Source organism: Apteryx rowi, unplaced genomic scaffold, assembly GCF_003343035.1.
Source record: "Apteryx rowi isolate R43461 unplaced genomic scaffold, aptRow1 scaffold_3, whole genome shotgun sequence".
NCBI classification, from domain to species: domain Eukaryota; kingdom Metazoa; phylum Chordata; class Aves; order Apterygiformes; family Apterygidae; genus Apteryx; species Apteryx rowi.
Window position 1 is genome coordinate 9,237,737 of NW_020449418.1, and position 24,517 is coordinate 9,262,253.

Consider the following 24,517-nt stretch of genomic DNA (forward strand, 5'->3'; position numbering starts at 1 on the left):
TTTTAAGGGAGTCTAGCTGGAAAAAAAAAATGCTTATCTTTTGAAAGACTTGTACCTATAATAGTTGCAAGGAACAGCTAACTTGCAAGGATATGGAGAGAGTTTCGGTAGCAGCAGCAAAAAAGCATATTGAACAAGTCAAGTTTTTTCTCCAAAGCATTTGATTACTACAGTTTCCTCCAAAAAAAAAAATGACAAGTATTCAGCATGAGCATTATTAGTATTGTTCTGGAGAAATGGCTCAGATGTCAAAACTTGAAAAAAACAAAAAGCAAAAAAACTCACGTCACACAACACATGAAATCTAGGCATCCAGTTAGGAAATTTAAACTCTTTAACAGAAGAGCTCTCATTAAATTAAAAATCCCATTACACTCTGCTGCTTATACCATGTTTGTACAAGGTGATATAATGCCACTTTTCTATTCATATACAAGTAAAGGGGAACTTGTGTGTCTTATTTTCTCTTTTAGAAAGGTTCAACTAGAACTTGTATGCATTTAAACAAAGTCACATCAAGAACAGTTTGTATTTGAAAGCTGAAATGTGGTTTCAGCACAAATTCTTAGGGACATGGGATTGGTTCTGCAAACTGTTTCATTTATAGTTGCTAAGCACAAGTTGTCACAGGCGAAAAGCAACTTAAGAAAACCATAATGGATCACATCTAGTTTGTTAGTCTTTCAGTATAGTTTAAATGTCCTGAGCTTGTTGAATTTTTTTGCCCACTTCATCTGGGAAGGTGTTCCAAAATCTAATGTGTTCTCCAAAGTCACGTTTTTGTTGATGGAGAAAATTTAGGCTGTCAGTCTTTCCCTCCAAATATCCCAGAACACTTCCTCCAATCCTGATGATTATTCTTTGCAAATCATAGGTCTGTTGCATTTCCATGTTGGCATTTTTTGTTGTTGTAGAGCAGAGCTATCTGTGTATGGTTATTTCTCCTAGCTCTCTCGAAATTGGTGTGGGATATTCTTTTTTGTAGGAAATTCATCCTAAGAGATATTATCCTTTACCAGGTATTTCATAGCTATTTCTTTAACATGCATGTCTACCTGCTTTTTTAACTCATAAACTTTTAAAAATGTTTCTTTCAACTATATGAACTTGATCTGGGAAACCCTTAATTGCTCATTTTGGTGTTGCTTTTCTCATTAGCAGGGATCGGTAAGATCAGCTTTATTTTGCATGTGTTATCGGACTGTATCACACATTTAAATTAGTTACAATCTTTTCACCCGTAAGCAACTAAAACCATAAGTTATACCAAGATGCTTATTGTATTATGTGATTTAGAAAGTGTTTACTAAGAAAATAAAAGGCCAGATAGGCCAGAACCCTTGCTGCTTGGTTTAATTTCTTGGAAAACAGAATTGCCTTATCAGATCCTCATGTCTCTTTCTCTGTTAGCTTGGCTGACAGTTTTGACAGTGACTTTGCTGCAGAGGAGATGTTCGACAGGAAGTTTGTTTCATCAGCTGAAGGGAGCTGTAAACTGAGCTGAGGGGAACTGGGCTCACCTCAACTTGACCTGCTTGTCAACATCAGGGACTTAAACTGATTTATTTCCCATAATTCTAATTGCAACCTAGAAAGCAGCATTCCCAAAAGGGCTGCTGTTTATAAGATTGCAGAGATGTAATGTTTTATTGTCGTGAGCAAATGATGCCCCACCCAGAAGTCTTTGGAAGGCTAGGAAATAAATTTACTTTGAATATACTTATACTTTTTCTTTTACTATACTTTTACTATATACTTTTTGAATATAATTGTTTTGGAAATGTTAGGCTGCGGAGTTTCTTTTTATTTAATAAAAGGAAAAAAAATAGGGAAATGGCCACTTCACTTGCTCAATTATGCAAAAACATGCAAATATTTGAGAATCATATTGGCCAGGAAGGAAGATATTGCGTTGTTTTTTGAAACATGGATATGTTGAACAAATTTGAGGTTTGTATTTGATGCTCTGGTTTGTCATGGCAACAGTTCTTCTGGTGCAGTGCAATTAAAAACACCTTTTAAATGATTTTCAGAAAAACTCTATAGGAAAGAGGCACTGCTAGCTACCATAGCTCTGTTCCTTTTCTCCTTTCCACTTGGAAGGCCATATGGTCTTTGTGAAAGCCAGTATAATGGAGTACTTTGACCATAACTGGCCTTTTGTGCAATATCTTGCCTAATACATAAGGTGGGATAATGCTTGCCTGGGTGGGATGATCCTCTGTCTGGCCAATGCATACTTCTGCTTCCTGCAGAGTATTTCTGCATGCCATCCCATAAGGCCAGTTCTAGGATTAGCATGTCAATGATCCAGGGTCTGGTTCAGTATGAGTAAACATGTTGTGCTGGCATTATGTCTGTTTAATGCATTTTCTCTAAAACTAAAACAAAAGAAACCACTGCATCTTTATTCAATTCTGAGTCAGATTAGGAATTTGGGAAACTAAAAGCTGATGTTTGTCTGTGATATAAATGTTCCTTTGCTTCTGTTTCTTGTGTACTTCAAAAACAGTTTTTGATTCGACTTAACATTTTTCTTGAACTCTGGGGTGCAGAGAGGAATGAGAAGTTATGTTTGAATTTAAAGAGAATGCATGCAACTAATTCTTCGTTGGTGATTCTATTTGCAAATAAATTAGCCAATGACGACCAGCTAATTTTAAAGTGCTTTTTTGCATTGTTACTCTTATCTCAGTTCACAGTCTCTTTTATCTTTTTGTCTGTTTGTCCAGCGAAATGTTAGTCCATGACTGTTTCTGCTAGGTACTAAGGTGTCAGACTGTTTTGCCAGCTTTTGTTCCTGTCACGGTTTTGTTTTTTAATATATCTAATTTATATTCGATTGCTCATTTCATTTTCACCTTACTCTACAGTCTCAAATGTATTTTCTCAAATAGTATGAATTTTCATTAATTGTATGGATTTGAGTAAATCAAATTCTGACATATGATTACTACTTACATGTTATACAGCTGACTTGAAATAGCTAGAGTAGTTCTTTGTTGAGTGCTCTCAGTGGTGTGTGTCCATTAATGTTGTCTTTCTCATCCTGCTTCAAGCAGTAGGAAATAGTCGTCTTGGGGTAAAAAAACCAGTGCACTTTTATTGCTAGAAATTTTCATTACAGTAATTCAGAAAGGTCAGAAACAACAGGGCCACAGGAACAAGTTGCCCCAAGATAAATTAGGATACAGCATGTATCTGACATGTATTTTACAGCATGTTAGCCACCTTAAGGTAACAGTTTGTATGCATGTATGTGCCCCACAGTAGATGCAAGGTAGCTTACTTCAGGTTGAGTTAAGATCATGCCTCCAAGTAGTCATGAAGGAATATGCTCTAAGCTCACTGTCCAGCTTTCCAAGTGGATGCTCATGTCTGAAGCCTCAAGATATCTTTGTGCTATATTATACAGAGAAGCTGAATAAGAAGCAACTGCCCCGTTGTAGCTACATATTTTATCCTTATGTTTATTGGCCTTCTCACATATGCACAATGACGAAAGAATAGCCATGCTGATTTAAGTTTGCTTATTGAAAACCTGTGTTCTGATATTGCACTGCTAGATGGCTAGGAGAAAAAGTGTTTGCTACGAGCAATATATGCTGAAAGAGAGATGACCTGGTAAAGACTCTCCAGTGAAGTATGTAACTGGGTGGTAGGTAGTATACTCTCAGGTGGATGCTTCTTCTTCATGCAATGCCTGTGATAGTTTCCATAGCAGACCAATTGTTACTGTAATGCAACTGTAAATAAATAAAATTTATGCTACCCTGATGGACAAAAGACTCAAACTTTTCTTTCATAGATGTTCTAGGATAGCAGTTTCTAATGTTTTTTTTTTCCCAGTGTCTCAAGCAAAAGATGGTCTAATTTGAAAAAGTGGAAAACTTCTCAGTAAAATTGTCTTGGTCCATGGTGAAATTTCTGTGTCCAGGCCTGTATCTGTCCTAATGCTAACTGCTCATGTGGTTTCTTTTAAATCAGTAATCATCTTTACAGATGTCAGCTGGTGACTAACTACTAGCAGCTTTCAGCTACCACATGCCTGTCATGTTTTGTGACTTTGTGTTTTTTCAAATATATTTTATTGGTATTTTACTTGAAAAATACTAAAACATCAAAAAGAAAGATTAGTTTTGGAATTAATTTTCAAATAGCAAATAGTGCAGTTGATGGCAAGTGTGCAAAAAAAGACCTAAGAGTAAACTTGACCCAGATTTGACCTACACACCATCTAAACGGCTTAGTTTCGTGTTGCATCATTCCATTTTGATTTCAATTCCATTTTTAGATTGYATGCAATGTTTAAAAGCTGCTTTTATTCCTACCGTTAGCTTTCACAGATCCAAGAGGTTAGCAGTGTGTAGGTAATAAGGGAATAGCATTTCCCATTCTCTAAAATTCTCGTGTACCCTGGCATAGCCTCAGTCCAACCATGGAATTTTTAGTGGATCCATAAGTGGATCCACTATTTTTATTGTCTATTTCTGAGATATTTCCCTAGAAATGTCACACTTGCTTGTGTGCTCCATGAGAGCAAAGTATTAAGGCCTCACAATTTTTTTAGACTATGATGTTTGGTCTCCTATTTCCATAAAGCCTTCCCTCCCAGTATTGTACTTTAATTTTTTATACATAATTTTAAGTCTCTTTATTTTATTAGGTTTTTGCCACTGTGCTGGGGAAACAAACTTGAAAAAGTAAAAGCTAAAGAAGTAAAACACAAAACAGTGATTAAAGGGAATACAACATTTACTTCAGTATTTTATAATTTTTGCTTAGCTTGGCAACGTTTCACAGAGTAAAGCCACCTTTACCCTGCAGTTCACAAAAATATCCAGAAATCGCTGAAAAATTAATACTTAGCAGTACTGTTTATTGGCCATAGTAACAAACTTTTAGGTCCGTTAGGTTTTTATAGTGTAATGTATTATCAACTCTGATCATGACTAGCTGTCTTTGTGTTGCTTTGCTCATCATAAACAGTTATGCACTCCTGTGGAATTCAGGAAGAATTCTCAAATTCATTGAGAAGAATTCTCAAATTCAGAAGACTTCTCTTCAAATTACAGAAAATATTTAATATTTTTCACCAGGAAAACAAAGGCATTTTCATTCATGCATTTGCTGGAATCCTGGAAGCATGTTAACATGTGTTGTTCTTCCTTCCATTACTATGCTTTAGTGCCAAGTTCTTCATGGTTACCACATTAACATCTTCAGAACTACTTTGCTGAATCAATCTTTCCTTTTTGTCCTTTTTTTCCTCTTGTTTTCTGCATCTGATTAAAAAGGTTTGATATGTTTTGGGTCCCTTTTTTTCTTTAACCATATTTCTGTGCAAATGGATAAGATTTTTAGATATGCTAAATGCATGTCTATCCCTCTTCTCATTAGAAAATGGTAAAAAACTCACATCTGTTTTGCTTTGAGCAGAGTTAGGCAGAGGAAGTTTTGAGAATACCACTCCTTGGTGCTTATCTCAAAATGCATCTAAAAAAAAATCCAATGAGTAAATCAAAATGAAATTTGCAAGTCAAAAATTGCCTGACCCTGACAAGTGTGGTTTAATTTGTTACAGATTTACAGTTGCCCAAGTAGCAAACCATATCCTTCCTTAGAAGAAATCAAATTGTTTTCTACACAAGCAGCAATGAATTTAATTGCAGTTTATTTTACTACGAGCCTATACTTTGGTTTATTTGCCAGATTAAACTATTGCTTGTGTTTTGACAAAATCCTGAAGTATTTGGTCACAGTTTAGAGCTTGTGAGCTCTAAGCTTAGTATCTTGCCTATCAAAAGTTAGTGTTTCACTGAAGCTGTGAAGTTTGCAAGCCTTCAAATACTCTGACTTAGCTGGGAAACTGGAACACCTATTGACAAGGATAGTACAAAAAGCAGTTAATTTTCTGGACATGGTCAAAGTGTGTAGACCCAGACCATCTTCACTTTATTTATTGTATGCTTCTTACCATAAAGCTTCTTGTAATTGTAAATGGGCTCTGCTAGGTTTGGAAATGCTGAGAAGTGACCTCAACTGCTGTTCCAACTTGTATAGTTCATATCAAGTAAGTCCAGGTGACTCACAGTTCAGGAATAAAGTCCTTCCCATCTCTCTCTTTTTCAAGCCTTCAGAGGGAACCCTAAAACTTTCTCCTTGCTCTTCTTACCCTCGGCTCATTAGTGGCTGCAGTGTGAAGCTGCAGCTGAAGTTAATCTAACTACTGGCTGCTGACAGAGATGTAGGCTTGCTTTCCACCTGTCCTTAGCCATACACTCCTTTCTCTTCTGTTGCATTGCAATGGTGCTGCTGTGGCTTGGTTTAGACAAACTCACTGATGAATAAAAAAACCTCTTTTCTTTTGCTGAGTTAGTTTTCCACAAGATCGGCTCACTGCTTCTGCCCTGCATTTGTGTGATTTCTAGATCCAGCACAAGGAAGCATGCAGTTTGGAAATGGTGATGAGAAGGYGAATCATCCAAACTACAGTAGCCCACCATTACATGGTTTTAGTCCAAAATGAAAGAATAACATCAGTCACAGAATCACTGAGGTTGGAAGGGACCTCTGGAGATCATCTCGTCCAAACCCCCTACTCAAGCAGGGTCACCTAGAGCACATTGCACAGGATTGCATCCAGGCATGTTTTGAATATCTCCAGAGAAGGAGACTCCACAACCTCTCTGGGCTATCTGTTCCAGTGCTCAGTCACCCTCATGGTAAAAAAGTTTTTCTCATGTTCAGATGGAAGCGTCTGTGTTTCAGTTTGTGCCCGTTGCCTCACGTCCTGTCACGGGCACCACTGAAAAGAGTCTGGCCCCATTCTCTTGACACCCTCTCTTCAGATATTTATACCCATTGACAAGATCCCCCCTCAGTCTTCTCTTCTTCAGACTAAACGATCCTGGCACTCTCGCTTTTTTCTCATAAGAGAGATGCCCCAGTTCCTTCATCATCTCAGTAGCCCTTTGCTGGACTCGCTCTAGTAACTCCATGTCTCTCTTGTGTTGGGGAACCCAGAAGTGGACGCAGTACTCCAAATGCAGCCTCACCAGGGCTGTGTAGAGGGGAAGGATTACCTCCTTTGACCTGCTGGCAACACTCTTCCTGATGCACCCCAGGATACCATTGGCCTTCTTGGCCGCAAGGGCACATTGCTGCCTCATGCTTAACTTCGTGTCCACCAGCACTCCTAGGTCCTTCTCCGCAGAGCTGCTTTCCAGCAGGTCAACCCCCAACCTGCACTGGTGCATGGGGTTATTCCTCCCCAGGTGCACTTGCTTTTGTTGAACTTCATGAGGTTCCTCTCCGCCCACCTCTCCAGCCTGTCCAGGTCTCTCTGAATGGCAGCACAGCCCTCTGGTGCATCCGCCACTCCTCCCAGTTTGGTATCGTCAGCAAACTTGCTGAGGGTGCACTCTGTCCCTTCATCCAGGTCATTGATGAAGTTGTTGAACAAGACTGGACCCAGTACTGACCCCTGGGGGACACCGCTAGCTACAGGCCTCCAACTAGACTCTGCGTCGCTGATCACAACCCTCTGAGCTCTGCCATTCAGCCAATTTTCAATCCACCTCACTGTCCACTCATCCAGCTGCACTTCCTGAGCTTGCCTATGAGGATGCTTTGGGAGACGGTGTCAAAAGCCTTGCTGAAGTCAAGGGAGACAACATCCACTGCTCTCCCCTCATCTACCTAGCCAGTCATTCCATCATAGAAGGCTATCAGATTGTTTAAGCATGATTTCCCCTTGGTGAAGCCATGCTGACTACTCCTGATCACTTTCTTGTCCTCCACATGCTTGGAGATGGCCTCCAGGATGAGCTGCTCCATCACCTTTCCAGGGATGCAGCTGAGGCTGACTGGCCTGTAGTTCCCTGGGTCCTCCTTCTTGCCCTTTTTGAAGACTGGGGTGACATTGGCTTTCTTCCAGTCCTCAGGCACCTCTCCTGTTCTCCATGACCTTTCAAAGATGATGGAGAGCGGCTTAGCAATGACATCTGCCAGCTCCCTCAGCACTCGTGGGTGCATCCTATTGGGGCCCATGGATTTGTAGGTGTCAAGTTTGCTTAAATGATCTCTAACCCGATCCTCCTCGACCAAGGGAAAGTCTTCCTTTCTCCATGCTTTCTCTCTTGCCTCCAGGGYCTGGGGTTCCTGAGGGCTGGCCTGAGCAGTAAAGACTGAAGCAAAGAAGGCATTCAGTAACTCTGCCTTCTCTGCATCCTTTGTCACCAGGGCACCCACCCCATTCAGCAAAGGGCCCACATTTTCCCTAGTCTTCCTCTTGCTACTGATGTATTTGAAGAAGCCCTTCTTGTTGTCCTTGATATCTCTTGCCAGATTTTATTCCAAACGGGCCTTAGCCTTCCTCGTCACATCCCTGCATACTCTGACAATGTTCCTATATTCCTCCCAATTGGCCTGTCTCCCTTTCCACTTTCTGTATACTTCCTTTTCCTGGTTGAGTTTTGCCAGGAGCTCCTTGTTCATCCATGCAGGTCTCCTACCTCCTTTGCTTGACTTTCTACTCATAGGGATGCACCGCTCTTGAGCCTGGAGGAAGTGGTGTTTGAATATTAACCAGCTCTCTTGAACGCCCCTTCCTTCTAGGGCCTTAACCCATGGGATTCCTCCAAGTAGGTCCCTGAAGAGGCCAAAGTTTGCTCTCCTTAAGTCCAGGGTTGCGATCCTACTTAGTGCCCTGCTGCCTCCTCGCAGCATCCTGAACTCCACCATCTCATGGTCACTGCAGCCAAGGCTGCCCCTGACCTTCACATCTTCCACCAGTCCTTCTTTGTTTGTTAGTACAAGGTCCAGCAGCACACCTCTCCTTGTTGGCTCCTCCACCACCTGTGTCAAGAAGTTGTCACCAATGCTCTGCAGGAACCTCCGGGACTGTTTGTGCCTAGCTGTGTTGTCTTTCCAGCAGATATCAGGGTGGTTGAAGTCCCCCATGAGAACCAGGGCCTGGGATCGTGAGGCTACTTCCAGCTGTCTGTAGAAGGCCTCATCGACTTCCTCTTCCTGGTCAGGTGGCCTGTAGCAAACACCCACAACAGTRTCACCCATGCTAGCCTGCCCTTTAATCCTTACCCATAAGCTCTCGACTCGCTCTTCATCCACCCCTAGGCACAGCTCAATACATTCCAGTTGCTCTCTCACGTAAAGAGTATCTCTAAATTCCTTCCCAGCAGATTAGGTCAACAGATATTTTTCTTTACTGCATATAGTTTTATTTGTCTAGACTTATAAGTCAGAGGGTCCTGTGTGGAAGGAACGCTTACTTAACTTTCCAAAAATTATTTCATGCAAACAAAGTTTAGACTTTCTACTAAAAAAAATTTTTCATAACATTTTTCACTCTGAAAACTTAAAATCTTTTTTTCGTAGCCCAACTTTGGCATACATATGCATGCCTTATTGCTATATCTGAATTTAATGGATAGAAGTAGCATCAATACATGAAGAAAGAAAGTAGCTTGTTAAATATGTAGTAAGGAATTCAACAGGTCCTTTTATGTGTATCGAGAGTAATTTAGGTAGGTCTACACTTCTTCATTATGTCCTAAGATACTTTAATTGAGACAGTGGTCCAAAAATTCCTTTTGGTTTACCCTACCTGTTATGTATGTTTAAGATGCCTTTACTTATATCACACAGTGCTTTCCTCCTTCCTGGAACTTAACACCTTATTGAAAAAAAAAAAAAAAGCATAAATATTTTCCCCCTTGTAGACATCTTGTTCTCTTCTGGAATACCTGTGCGCTGGCTTAATGTGATAACTCTTCCTGGATTTGCAACAACACTATTTTCAAGCAGAGAATCTCAAACACTTTATGCCAATCCACTACCTTTAAAACCTACCAGCGTGAAAAATGTAATGTTCCATTTCCCAAAAGGAAGAGGAGGGAATAGTATGGCTATTGTATCTTCTTATCTAATGGAGATGATGAAGAGAACTGCTTTGGAGAAGATGCATTTTAAAAATTTCAGGAACTGATTCATGATCATGATACAATTTCTGAATAAGCTGCTTTCAAAATTAAAAAAAATGCATTTCATGGCTTAATGTTATTTAAACTGGTAACATGTTAAATGACAGTCTTTCAGAACTTACTGTTCAGTCCATTAAAGGAAATCTTGATCATGTTTTGCATATATTTTACAATAAAAACTGTTTCTGAGGGAGGTTTAGATGTTATGGTTCAGTTGTGGAAATTTTGAGTTGTCTCCCCTTCAGGAGTAGCATTTTAATTATTTGGTCAGCAATTAATGCTATGTAATTAATACTTACAAAGTATTGCATTTAAAAAATCTTTGAGACAATAAATAACTTATTTTTATCCACAGCCATGTAGAAAATATCTTTTGAAAATACACTTCAGAACATGATTTGAATATATTTAAATTCAAATAGTTACCATTTGACAGTGTTCCAATAATATTTACAACACTTGGTTTAAAAATAACTGCTTATGTTTTGGTTGCTGTTCTGATGAACTTGTTGTTCAGTATGTAACTTAGATTGCAGTACTGTAACTGTGCTACACACGACCAGAACTCATGCATATAAATGGAGTTATATCATTAGAACCTGTAATGTTTTTGTTATAAAATTATGAAGATATATTCTCAGAAGTAAATGATGTCCATGTTATCTATAAAATATGTGCTATGATTCAAGAATACGCAATCTTTAAAATAGTTTTCTATTCCTGAACATATGGAAGAATTTAAATGTGGATTATCTTAAGAAATATGGTGTCCTAAATCAGATTTTTTTTCCTGTAGTGATTTTAATAAAAAAAATAAAGAGGCTCTGTTGCATTTTTGAGAAAACAGAGCTTCCTGAAATTTTGTGTTTAGGCTCCATTTGAAGGGTTGTGTTTGTCTGAGAATAACGGAATTTTCTCTCTTTTCTTTTGCCCTCTCTTTTTTGCCTTTTTTCTTTTTAAATGAAAACTCCTTCTTTGAAAGAGGCTGGATACTATCATAAAGCACCAGCCGGTTTCAGAATAGCCGCCATCTCTCACTCTTTACAGTAGGATTGAGGCCACAGGCTTGCCTTACTAGTTAGTTTGTCTCTGTTTACTTGTTCCTCTTAGGCTGTGTCTGCGTAGCGGGGGCAAATAGGAATAGATTTGTAGAGGAAGACAGTTGGTGATGAGAACCTGATGTACCTGTTATTCACCCTCCAGGGTGCTTCTTCAGACTAGCTTGAGTATCACCCTGTGGACTGAATGCCGAGTACCTGTTGGAGCACTTTAAGTGTGCTCCTGGGGTGCATCTTCTCGGTCACTTTCATCTTAAAAGAATCCAGCTCAAGCACTCCAAGATTGCTCTGTCGTGCAAACCAAGGCAAGATAATTGGGGACAATTGGGAGATTGGTTTCAAGAATGTATTTGTGTTCTGAACTAAAATGTATCATTATTCACTTTCTTAAAAGCACAGAGCACCACTGTCTGCATGGGTAGCTTCACTTCATTCTGAGAACTAGTGGGAAGGAATAGCAATTTTTTAGAAGACCTCTCAGCTGAAGCTGATGGGGAAACTTTTTTTTTTTAAGCAACAGAAGCTGATGGTTACTTGATAGAAAATTTTATGTATGTTAATAGATTAAAAATTTTAAAAGAAATCATATGATTTTAAAATAATTATTTTATATATGCAGGATGCAAGTATGCAAGATTACTAGTAATCTTTAAAAAACAAAACAAAAAAATAATGATTTCTGCCAGTTGCACTCAACAGAGAGGAAGAGGAAAGGGAGACTGAATAAGAGACAGGAAGTAGAAGAAAGCAATATCTACACTCCATTTGCTGCCTGTATTTCCAGAGTGGTATAGTGTAGTCAGAGTCTGCTGGTAAATCTGTCCCTTCCTTTCAAAGAAATTATGAGGAAAACAACAAATTAATGCTGATACTAAATTTTTCCACATCCATTAGTAATACCACGTGGAAACAAGAATTTGGACTCTGGGCATTTTAGCACAGGAAAAAATAGCATCTTCTAAAAACAAAGCAACCCCTCCCCCCGCCCCCCATTTTCATGTGGTTTTCAGCAAAAGCACCACAGTGCTTTTGTGTAGTGGTTAATGCAGGATGTTGCTACAAGGTACACTGAAATTGCACAAGTGCTTTGTGATTGCATTCTTACAGATGAAAACAACTTATTTGGGGAGGTTTCTAACACTTGATTTTGAGGTCACTTGGATTCCCTATGGCTCTTTTTCTACTCTTTAATTATTGGTAATACCTTTTCTGAGAGATCAGTCTAAAAGGCCAGTTTTGCCCCACAAAGCAAAATTATTTTGTGTTTGAATGATGCTTACTTTTCAAAATACTGGGTAGAATTAATACCTGTACTACACGATAGCTAATCAGGATTATTCTCCCCAGGTTTTATTTTTTTTAAGGGTTGTACGTACAGGAAGTCTGTTAAAGTAATGGTTAAAGTTCTGCAGCATCTGGCTCTCAGCCCTGTGCTCCACTAGACTATGCTGCCATGAAACATGTTTGTATTTTTTATGTCTAACAAGAAAAATAACACTTTATTTTAAATATGAAAAAATGTTTAAAAGTGTCACTTTGATGTAATGTATTCCCACCTATTAAAATGTTCTGCATTTTAACTAGACACTTTATTTCAGCAATTCATCAAAAACTGGAAGCGGATGGAACGGAAAAAGTAGAAGGATCCATGACGCAAAAACTGGAGAATGTACTGAACAGTAAGTTTTGTCTGTCTACCAGCAACTATTTATGGACTTTGGACTTTATAACAAGTTTTAATATATTTCTTGGAATATGGTAGAAAGCAGAAAACAGTACACTCTCTCTTGCCATTTCCCTTTTGATGGTAGTGGTTTTAGGGTGTGATACTACACTTTTTGAAAAAAGTGGCAACTTCTGCCCTGAATTTCAGTGGACAAAGGATTGAGTTTGTGATAACAAAGAAAATAAAAAGAAGCCTACAGCGTTCAATTTAAATGAATTTTGGTGGCATCTCAATTTTAAATGTACAAAGAAAACAAAAGACATAGATAGAGCTGTAGAAGGATGAGCAAAACTAAATACCAAGATTGTAAAAACTTTTAGCAAAGGAGAAAAATACAAATTCTGTTTGCAGTAACAAGGTCTATTAATAGGATATTTTTCATTTAATGTGCTGTCATTCAGACTACTTGAAATTAGTATTCTTTTAGAAACTTCTGAGAAGCTATCAATACCTTCTTTTCTGTGTTTCTGTGTATTAGTTGTAGGATTTTGTTAAGATTACTTGAATTTACTGCAGTTTGGTATGTGTTTCATCAGATCAAAAAGTTACTTTTTTTAATTCTGGGAATTTTGCCAAGATAATTTTACTTTGTTTCATTGTGATTTTTTTCACAGAGGAAGGGATGTTTCCCTTAGTGCTGTATCAATAAGCAGGAATGACATCCAGATAGCTGACTCTGTGTTGGAAAGTCTGAGTGTATTTTCTGAAAAAGGGAAAGTGACATGGAAGTTCACTGTTTTTGTTCTCTTGTATGAATAAAGCGGTGACTGTTCGTGTGGAGCAGAAGGAAAGCAGGTTTTTTTGTTTATGTGTTTGTTTTTTGTGAACACCCTTAGTTTTGCTCATTAGTAATACATTAACGTTCACAGCAAAGGTGTAGTTTTGAACATTGTTCTTCCCCATCCTGTTGTCACCTGGAATGCAAAACCTGACGTGCATATATTTGCTGTCTGAATGGCTTGTGTGCCAAAATCTGCTTGATACAAATAGGGTAGAGGAAAAAAGCAATTAATGACATTCGTAGGTGCAGTCCCCAGTACTCTGTATCAATACTAGGCCACGCACCAAGCACAGATCCTTTGGAGAGCACTTTCCCTTTGACAAAAATATGTAACAGATTTTAATGTAAATGAGTGAAGCTATAAAATCTTGCAGGGTCACAGACTAATATGAGACAGACCTACCTGTAATATACAATTACTTTTTCATTTGATAAATGCTGGCTGAAATCTGTATGCAAATGATGAGGATCGTCTTTTGCAAGCTGGCCCTTTAGAGGAACTTGTGCCAGCCACTTCAGAGTGGTATTAGGTTTAGCTCGGCTGTGAAAAGAATTGGCTCCTTTTCCTTCTGATACTTTGCAAGTCATGACTGGTGGGAGGCAGGGGGTAGGAATACAGGGATTTAAAAAGAGTAAACAATATTATGCAAAGTAGTTTAGGATGAAAGCCTTGTTTTTTTTCTGGCCATTCAAAAGTGTCCTTAGTTACTATTCTATAAAGAATTGACTTTCAAGTGCTTCTGTAATCCATGAGTTAAAGGGCCTGTTTTCAAAACTGTCCTCAAATCATTAATGAAATTTTGCATTTTATTTACTGTAGGTGCATATTTTGAGAGACGTATTTTGTGAGCCTGATTAGAGAGTCCTAAGACTAAGGATGTTTTCTACAGCATCTGAATACATTAAAATAGTTTGCCAAATTGTTGGATTGAAACTGCATAGGATAGCAGAATCTGGTGTTATAGGTGTAATTATAAGTGTTTGGAGGTGCAATTAAATATGTTAAATAAGATATTAAATAGATATATATGTGTATTTATTTATAAAAATATGTGGTGTGGTGTAATTAATTTCACAAAGAATTGTATCTTAAAGGAGGTCAATTCTCTCCATTATGTGGTGTTTCTATCAGGCTCTATGAAAGACAATGTTGGATAATTAGAGCTTTATTTTGAGGTAAAAAGAAAATTTGTACACAGTACAAATCCTCTATTGTGAAAACACAGTTAATCAACATAGGACTTGCATTATTTATGTTTAGATTATTCATCAGTAATCAAGAGATAAAGGTTGTTAATGTAGAAGGGATTTGGAAGAGAAGAAGGGAGGACATGTTACAATTTTTTTTTTAATCTAAAATGAAAGATCTTTCCTGCAGAGTAATGAATTTGATTAAGATGTTTAGAGATTCAAACAAGTTATTTAAGTAAAACAGAGTCCATAGAAAAATTTGCAAAATCATTTACTTGAACTGAGGATTTATACAGCAAATTATGTCTTAAAGAAATCAAGATGTATTTTCTTTTAAACTAAAGATGGATGTCACTGTGCAATTTCTGCAGTTCTCAATTACCTTTTAAAAAGTTTGTCTTGTATTGAGTAAAGAAAAATGCTTTATGAATATAACTGTAATCACCAAAAATAGTACATTGCTTGTTACTTGGCTGTTAAAAGAATGGACAAGAAACATATGAATTCAAACAAAACAAATTTTGTTTACTAGAAGGATTTATGAAACAAGCATCTATTATAACCTCAAGAAAAAGAAAATCCAACTTTATCTGTGGTCTGCATTTAAATGTCCAGCTAGCTGTTTCATTGTGTATTTCTACTTAATAGATTAAAGTATTTTACGCTAAATAGTATGTAGTAGAAATAGCAATCCTCACAAAACATTTTTTTACATCAGGGCTTCAAAATTTCAACGAAGTTTAAACATTATTTAGATATAACAATTATTTCACAAAGACTACTTCTAACATGAGCAGGCCACCCACAGTGTTGACTAGAGAAAATGGCATGCACGCCACCCAGTGAGACTGATGTAATTTTTTTCATCTTTGCTTAAAGTATAGTCACTAGACCAGATAATGTAGAAACTTTTACAGGCAGCGATCAAAAAGGCTAAAACAGTTCCACTTTTTGTTTCTTTGACTAATTAAAAATAAGCCACAAGTTGAAAAATGCATTTATTTGCATGCGATGTAAATCTTCTCTACTATAAATGAAATTCTGTTATTCAGAGAAAGGAAATTATGGGGAATCTTTAGTACAAGGTAGTATACTTTGTAGTCTGAATAAAAAAGGTTTTAAGAATGTATTTATTGAAGAATATTCATACATAATGTAGAAACTTTGTTCCATGAAATTGTTGACCAAGAGCTTGATCCTGTATGCAATGAAGCCAGTAAGAGATTTAAAGTAATGTGAAGACAATTTATGTTTATTCTATTACAGTGCCCAGCTAGTTATAGTCTCAATAACATTATTGTCTATGATTTAATCATTGGTACTTTGAATAATGACTCATTTAAATATCAAACAGTTTTAATCATTCTATAGATTTAATTTAAAAACACAAAAAAATTATGTTTACAAAACCCACAGTGATAACTCTTGAAGCTATGACACTAATTAACATTATGAAATTATACTATTCTAAAAAGAAAACTTTGTATGATTTTTCTATATCCTGAAATGCATAATTTAGCTGTAAAATGTAGATCAGGAGCCAAAGCAAACTATAAAATATCTGAAAAGAAGTTAAGCATTTGAAATAGGGGAGTGTGATTGTTTTTAATTGCACAGGGATCTTACCACATTAAAATGCTAAGTGGTTCACTTTGAAATAGTATTTCATAAATTGCAAAATGTTAACACAAAAAAAGAATAAAATGTTAGCAATAATTTTTCACTTGCTCTGAAAAACTTGAATGAATGTGTCAGTCATTAAAATGAGGAAAATTTGTGTCTAATTTGTACTGATTACCTACTTTACTTTTCTTATTTTCATCCTTTTTAAAATAGGAGCCAGTAACACAGCAGATACCTTATTCCAAGAAGTGCTGGGTCGCAAGGACAAAGCTGATTCAACGAGAAATGCACTTAATGTGCTTCAGCGTTTTAAATTTCTTTTCAACCTTCCCTTAAATATCGAAAGGAATATCCAAAAGGTATAATCCTTTAAAATCCTTTAAAACTATGTTTCTGCTTCCTGAAATTAGTCTACATTAYCTTTTTCATGACAAATACAAATTTTGTTTGTTTGTTTTTAAGGGTGATTATGACGTGGTCATTAACGATTATGAAAAAGCCAAATCGCTTTTTGGAAAGACAGAGGTTCAAGTATTCAAAAAATGTAAGATATGAGATTATTTACTGACAGTATTTTAACTGCAAGGCTATAAACGCATAATAGTCTAAAGAGCTTTATGTGGGTTTCAGTTTCTGTTTATATGGAGTTCTCTTTAGATTATGAACAATTACTCTAAACAATATTTCTGACAGGTTTCTGACTGAGATATGTACTAGAAAATAATAAGTATAACAGGAGATTGCAGCCAATTTTATTTATTTGTTATTGAGGCTTTGTATTACTGGACATGTAACAGGTTTCAGTAACTAAAGGATATGGCTTAGAGTGTCCTTCACTGACGTATTTTGGAAAGACTTCAAAGTCAAATTTTCTGTTTTGTAATACTGTTGTATTCCAAATTTTCAGGTGTAACTTGCTATAAAATGAGTTATATCAATTCTGCATTAAGTCCAGAAGGATCCGATGCCCTAGAAAAATAACTTAATTTTCAGTTCCCACTACTGCTCACGGCACACATTGGATTTATTTCCTCTCCCTGCTCCTAGATTACGCTGAAGTTGAAACCAGAATTGAAGCTTTAAGAAAACTTCTGTTGGATAAGCTGCTTGAAACTCCGTCAACATTGCATGATCAGAAACGTTATATAAGGTAATCATTTGACTAATATCTTCTTCAGACGTATGATGTTGGATGTATATCTAAATCTGTTTCCTAACAGTGTAGTGAATATTCTTACTATGATTTAAACACAAATGTTTTAAAGCTATAAATATAGTATTTTAAGATTTTTATAAGTATATAAATAATGACAATAGATAGTTCTTGATGGTTTATTGAATAATAAAGAACACTTCTAGAATGAGAACAATTTAATGAAAGATAACTGGGATTTAATTTGATTTTTTTAGTCTTAAACTCACATTTAGATTCTGATGCTTCCTCCAAACCATCACATTGCAAGTCTAGCCTGAAATGATCACTCATAAGTTACAGATCTCAAAATAGATTCTTTTTTAATGTGTGTTATTTCATTATTTCATCTTGACTTGATGTTGAAATGGAGTCATCGTGAGTCAAGTTATATTAGAAAGGTTTTAATCCAGACTTTCATTCAAATTTGGTTTTGGCTGTTTTACTACTCATTCTAAATAATATAGTTAGTTTATGTTTCTGGAGCATGAACCATTTCCCCAGTTTTCATTGAAATTCCCGGTTTTTCCATCATCCTTAAAGCTGATGTTGCAGTTTGTTTCAGGCATACTAACATGAGTTGTTTGGATCTCCTTATACCAGTAGACCTTAGTCTGCCTTATGATCCCTGGCACCAGACTTGTAAATGCTTTGGAAGATTTGATAGCTTTACTTTCAAAGCCTTTGAGTCTTAGACATTAGTAGGAATCCTGTTGTGGTTCAAGATTCCCAGTGTTTTTTTCAATTATCTTAAAAAATGTCGACCAAATGCAGTACTGTGTGAGGCATTCTTAAAACTCTCTGACACCTGTTTGAAGTCCCTGGTGTTTTGTGTGCTAGCCAGACCCATCCACACAGGACCAACTGCAGTATTGGAGACTCAGGTCCCATTACTTACGAGGCTAGACGATAACCAGCATACGTGCACACAGAGTGTCTCTCATTCTTTTGGGTGCCATAGAAATATCACATAATTATTACAACTGTGTTTTGAGATGAGTAGTTAAGCATTTTGCACCTCTGAAGAATGTGTTACTGTTTGGGGTTTTTTGTTTTTTTTTCCTATATCAATCTATATCAATCTTGAAAACCTTAAAGAAAAGCTTGGACGCAATCCTATACAATGTGCTCTAGGTGACCCTGCTTGAGCAGGGGGGTTGGACTGGATGATCTCCAGAGGTCCCTTCCAACCTCAACCATTCTGCCATTCTGATTTGTTTGAGCCAAGACTTACAAGCTCTTCCAAGAATTCTTTGGAAGAATTGGAGCTGTATCTGTTTAGGATTCTGAGTTTTTTTAGTTTTTCTCCAGCTCCATGCCTGGAGAAGCATTGAATCATTAACAATATCCCAGCCTACATTAAAGCAGTTTGTGCTAATGTAACTCCTTAGTGTATTCCACATCTAGAACACTATAACAAAAGAGAGCAAGGCATGCACAGATCTTGAATAATTTGAGGCTAATGAATTAACAGAAGCCCTGCATACAAAGTGTATACTACTGTAGCTGTTCTAATGGGGTTATGCTTGTGTACATTTCCTGGAGGCAAGGTGTGAAGAAAGCTTTCTTCAGAGCACTTTAGTTAAAAACGAATTAACGAAATCGTCTTTATAAAATAACTTCCATAAAAACTGCAATATTTATAAGTTGTGAGGTTTTTTTCTTCCTCTGTATGTTTGTTTTGTATGTCTACAGTGTCTAAGACTCATCAAGACCTGAAACACCATATCTTTCCACCTCAAAAATTCGGTACATATCTTTATGATTAGGCTTCAATCCATACTCTCCCTTTATTTTATTACACTATTTACACTGSTAATTATATTATACTCTTCAGAAACAGTTTACCATATCACTTAACAGCTAAGGGGATGCATTTTTTCCAAGGCCAGCAGTATTTTTTTTATTATTTTGTGTCTAAACAAAGACTAAAGTCCTCCTGAACTCTGATGAAGGACTTGAGCTCATAATTTATAAATATCACGGTTTCAAAATGGTTGGTTGTGTAATCTCATCATCCATCCAACTGATTGTACTTTGACAAACAGTTTATTTTGCATGTTCAAGTGCTGTAGACAGTTCTCAAGAAAGTCAGAATTTTGCAATACAGTCCTAATTAACTAATTAAGTGAGTATTATAGTAATACAGCTTTTTTGAAGGGGTTATACACTCCCTGCACTGCTTAAGATCATAAATCAGTGTACTTCATCTTGATCATCTTGAATTTTTGAATGTCTTATGTCTAGTTACTGCAGAATGTAATGGAACACATTAAATACTTAAAAAGCAGTAGCTGCTCTACTATTATTTTGAAAGTACTGTTGTTGCATAGTCTTGAATACCACACATTGGACTATACTGCTGGGTTCTCTTAGCAATCACAACAGCTGGCTTCTGAACACACTTCTCTCCCCAAAGACAGAGGGTGTTTTTGCTTTCACTTGTTAGAAATTCCATTAAGAAGAAAAGCCCCAATCTCTTGCCTTATTCTGTATATATATTCACACTATGTGTGTACATCCTAATGCAAAAAACAAACAGGAGCTTCATTTACATTTGTTTGTGCATGTGTGTGCTAAAATGAATGATCATCCAAAAATTAATTCCTTCTATACTTGCCTGTTACAGTTACATGATGATACAATCAGGACATATGAAGTGGGACGAAAAATATGATATTTTACATGCTTGAGATGTTATCACTGATTCCAAATGAAACATGAAGTGCTGAACTGTGACCTTGGCAGATAAAGAACTTGGTTTCTCAAGTACTTAACTAGAGACATAACTGAAAATATATATTAACATGATATTAAGTGTGTATATATATATATTTGTTTATTTCTGCAAGGTATTTTTAGATGGAACTTTGCTTCACTAAATTAGGAAGGGAGAATGCAAAGCTTGCCTTTGCATTGAGTATGAATGTGTCTTAGCAAGCATTCTTGAATTTTTAAAATGATGTAAAAAGGAGGTATTTCTCGGTACATCTTTGGTCTGTTTTAATGAGGCCTTCAATGTGTCAAGTCAGAGCTGTGATTTTTGGACTGGGTTTTGCAGATATCTTTCTGATCTTCATGCGCCTGGGGACCCTGCTTGGCAGTGCATTGGTGCTCAACATCAGTGGATTCTGCAGCTCATGCACAACTGTAAGGAGAGCTATGTTAAAGAACAAAAAGGCAAGGATATGTTTTTGTTATATATATTTGACACTTAGGAATTTGGCATTGCCTTTTATTTGACAAGTTTTAGTGCACAAATGATATCTGGTTTTTTTTCCCCTCTCGATTTTGATGGCTTTTTACAAAGTTGAATACTGACTTGTATTTTTTTTGCCCACTATATTATAAAAACGAAACAGTGGTTAGAGTTTTCTTTTTGTTTAATTTGTAACTTTTAAACTCTTTACATGGGAAAAGCATTACATTTCAGTCATTCATCCAAAGTTTACTCTCATCTAGAAACATTTCTGTAGGGTCACTTTAAATTGAGATTGTTGTCTGAATCCACCAGTTAGATTTCTTTGTCAGAGGATTTTGCAGTAGTACAAGGATACGCAGGACACTGGAGCATTGTGGAATAATGTGTGTTCATCTCTTGTTATGCAGTGAATGGTCTTTTCTTGTTCTTTATGGTCTTTTCTTGTTCTTTGTTCGTGTGCAGTTTCAAAACTCAGATTACACTGTTCAGGCACAAACCTGTGAGGTTGTCTCAATATCCTGTTTACCCATATGGTATTTAGAGCCATATGAATACATAGTTGTGTTCCATAATTGTTTTTGTCAGTGTTGCTCCTGGAAGAAATGCCCTCATAGTACTGCTTTTAGGTGTTGTAGCAACTTAGCAACCAATTAACAAGGTCCATCACGTTGATGTATTTTCAAAAGGGAATGGATGGGAGGGCTACTAGCCTGACATTTCTAATAGTAAAATCTGAAAACTCAATTTTTAAATTAGGCAAGTAGTGCCTTGTTTCTCAAGGAGTCTTCCTGAATTTGCTGATATTTCCAAAATTCAGTAGGCATATTGGAATCTGGCCTCTCTTGGCTTGTAGATAAGTCCCATGTTTAGTGTTACTGCGTGTGTATCCCAAGCCAAATAAGATGATCTCTTTTGAGAAACCACAAGAATTTTACTGAACTGGAGCTGCTGCAGAAACATGCTAAAAAAKTGCTGCAGGATTCTTAGACTTTTTTCTTTAGCAAAGGTTATGACATCAGGTATAGAGTTCACTGGGTGCTTAAAATATGACAGTGATGTCAATCCCACATTTTTAAGTTGTAGCCTAAAGGGTGTACAGAATATGTTTGTTTTACAAAATGATGTTGAGTGCTCTGGGACCAGCTGGAATGCCGGGTTGGATTCTTAGAGTCTTGGTCAAAATTCAGAACAGTTCCAAAACCCTCCCATATCCCTCCTTCAAAAAAAACCTGAGTGTCTTCTCCCTCCAACACCAAATAACTGTCATGGAGCAAAACTCACTTGTATAAATGGCCACATTAACAATTCTAAGCTTTCTTTTTCTTCATTCCACTTGCAAAATGGTATATAGACATCTCAGCTTCTTATCAAGAAAAATAAGAGCATGAAGATACTAATTAGTCAATTTTTTTTTGTTGTTGTAATAGTCCATATACTTCTGATAAACATGTTCCAGTAAATTAATAGAAGATGTGTGCCTAAATTCTTTAGCTTGTCTTGAAACTCTCAACCTGTTTGGTGTTTTTCTTGCAACAGTTCTGATTACCTTAGGCTTAATATTAAAAGGACTTACTGTGTTGTCAGCTTTGGTTAGTTCACAGCAAGAGCCAACATAACTTTACATCTTACATAACTTTGCCCTCTACAGTATGTCTGTTAATGCATGTATGAAATAAATGCCAACATAGTGCTATTTTTATTAAAGAGTTATTTCATTTAAATAACTTCCTTTCATCTTTTTTTTTTTTCGGTGCCTACCAATGCAGTTTTTCTACAGATTGCAAAATACTCAAAAATTGATCCTAGTTGATGGAATTTCTCACTTAGTATCCAGTGGAGCAAAGAAAGGTTGCTAAACTCAGTTTCTCCTTTCCAAAGAACCTCAATTTTGGTATACAGCATATGGGAGAAGTAAAAAAGAAAACTTGGAAGAAGTGGTATTAACTGCCAAGTAGAACAATGTTGATTGTGATCAGAGACGTGGAATGTATTTTAATCTATTTTAGTAGATGTACGCTTTTCAAACAGGAAATGCATGTTTTTTCACTCATAGATATTGAATCGGTTATGCATGACTTAGAGAAATCTAACCAACCTAAAGAAGTCAGAAATGTGGTTTATCTATTTATAAATTCAGAGGCTATTTTTTAAGTGAAGATAGTAATTTTCAAACACTAAACTCCTCCATTTAAAATTTGCTTCTAAAAAAGATTCCTTTATGTATCAAGCATTTGGCAGCAAAGGTGGGTCATAAGGTTGATACTTCCCTGAAAAGTGCATTAGATCTTTTTCTGGGTTTCCCTGTTGAACAGGAATAATATATATTGTTTCTAGCAGATGGAAGTCTTCATATTGAAAGTGCTGGAATATACAGCCGAAGATTACTGTTCTACCTTGAACATCCCGATAATTTCTGGCTAGTCTTAACTGTTCTTCTGCTGACTGTGAGTCCGTAGGTTCAAACTGACTGAGTGAAAACTCTTCAGAGTAGTACATTTAAACCTCTATAGCAGGATCTACAGAGAGTGTGTAGAAGAAAGCTTTTGCATATGCGCACAAGCTTTATTTCTCAATTTTCAACTGAGTTTGTGCCAGAAGCATTTTGCTTCCAGCTTATCAATTTCAAAGCAGACCAGTGCTCTGAGCTGTTACACCTGTAACGATTTTAATACCTTAAAATCGTATGAAATGGATTGAAAATTAGACCAAAACCTTTGCTTTTCTTACCTTCCTGGAAAAGTCTTTGGTTAGTCCTCTATTGATATTCCTAGACAGGATTTTGTAGCCAACTGTCAAACAACAAACATTCTCAAAGAATTTATTTGCAGGTTGTGATGCAGATGAGATGGGAGGGCAGTTATTTGCTAAACAATATAAAAAGCAAAACTAAGTGAATGCAAAGAAGTTCCTCCAAATTCAGTTGCTGGCAACAAGCCAAGAGTGTATTCTCAGTGAGACAAAGTTGTTCAAGTTGTGTCTGCACTACTAGAAGGCTGTCTCTTTAGTCATTACAACTTTATTTTCATTTTCTTATACATAAATAGAATCTTCTCCTGTCTTATTTAAGAGGTTCAGTGGTGTACCATCTCTTCCAGACCACTAGCTGTGGTAATCAGGACAAATCTCCAGTATTGACAAAAAGTATATCTACTTTTCTACATCTTCCAAAGGCCCTTTTTCTTTGCCCGATGATGCCCTCTTGTCCATTCAAAGCTTTGTTAATCATAGTTGAAAAAGGGAGTGAGCTGCTATACATTCTGAGGTAATTGGAAGTTCTATACAAAAATTGGAAATTAGATTTTATATATATATATATATATTCTTTTTTATATATAAGTATATTTTTGATCTAAATGTGAATCCTTCATAAGCCTGTCCTAGAACTGTGAAGCATCATAGTACAGTACGGTCTCTGATGCAGCTCAAAAGAACAACACAGGGCAAGTTTACAGCGCTGTAATGGTCTTGGAGTTCACTCCTGGAATTTGTTTCTAGGACTAACAGAAGCCCTGTGGGCTTCAAATACTCCTTTTTTTTTTTTTCCTCAGTTTACTCAGCTTGTGTTAGTATTATTTCCAAAAATTGAAAGGTACATGAGGCAGTGCTGAATTTTGTCAAATAATGCGGCAGCCTGAAGTAAAGGCTGACAACTACAACACCAAATTGTTCCATCAGAAGTTTCTTTTGATTTTAATAGATACTAGTCATAAAAAATATGGTAATCTGATTGTTAGCTAATA

General features: G+C 36.6%; 1 protein-coding gene across 10 annotated transcripts in view; it reads left to right on the forward strand.

Annotated features, from left to right (window-relative positions):
* Positions 1-24,517, forward strand: part of EXOC2 (exocyst complex component 2) — a 144,628-nt gene that overhangs the window by 41,600 nt on the left and 78,511 nt on the right. For 9 of the 10 annotated variants that reach the window (XM_026069868.1, XM_026069866.1, XM_026069869.1 and 6 more), the window contains 5 exons: positions 12,661-12,741; positions 16,597-16,742; positions 16,846-16,927; positions 17,431-17,533; positions 20,637-20,755. In XM_026069868.1, coding sequence (XP_025925653.1) covers positions 12,661-12,741; positions 16,597-16,742; positions 16,846-16,927; positions 17,431-17,533; positions 20,637-20,755 — 531 coding nt within the window. Of the gene's footprint in view, positions 1-11,207; positions 11,368-12,660; positions 12,742-16,596; positions 16,743-16,845; positions 16,928-17,430; positions 17,534-20,636; positions 20,756-24,517 lie in introns of all 10 variants that reach the window. The other variant, XM_026069877.1, reaches the window with a different exon arrangement.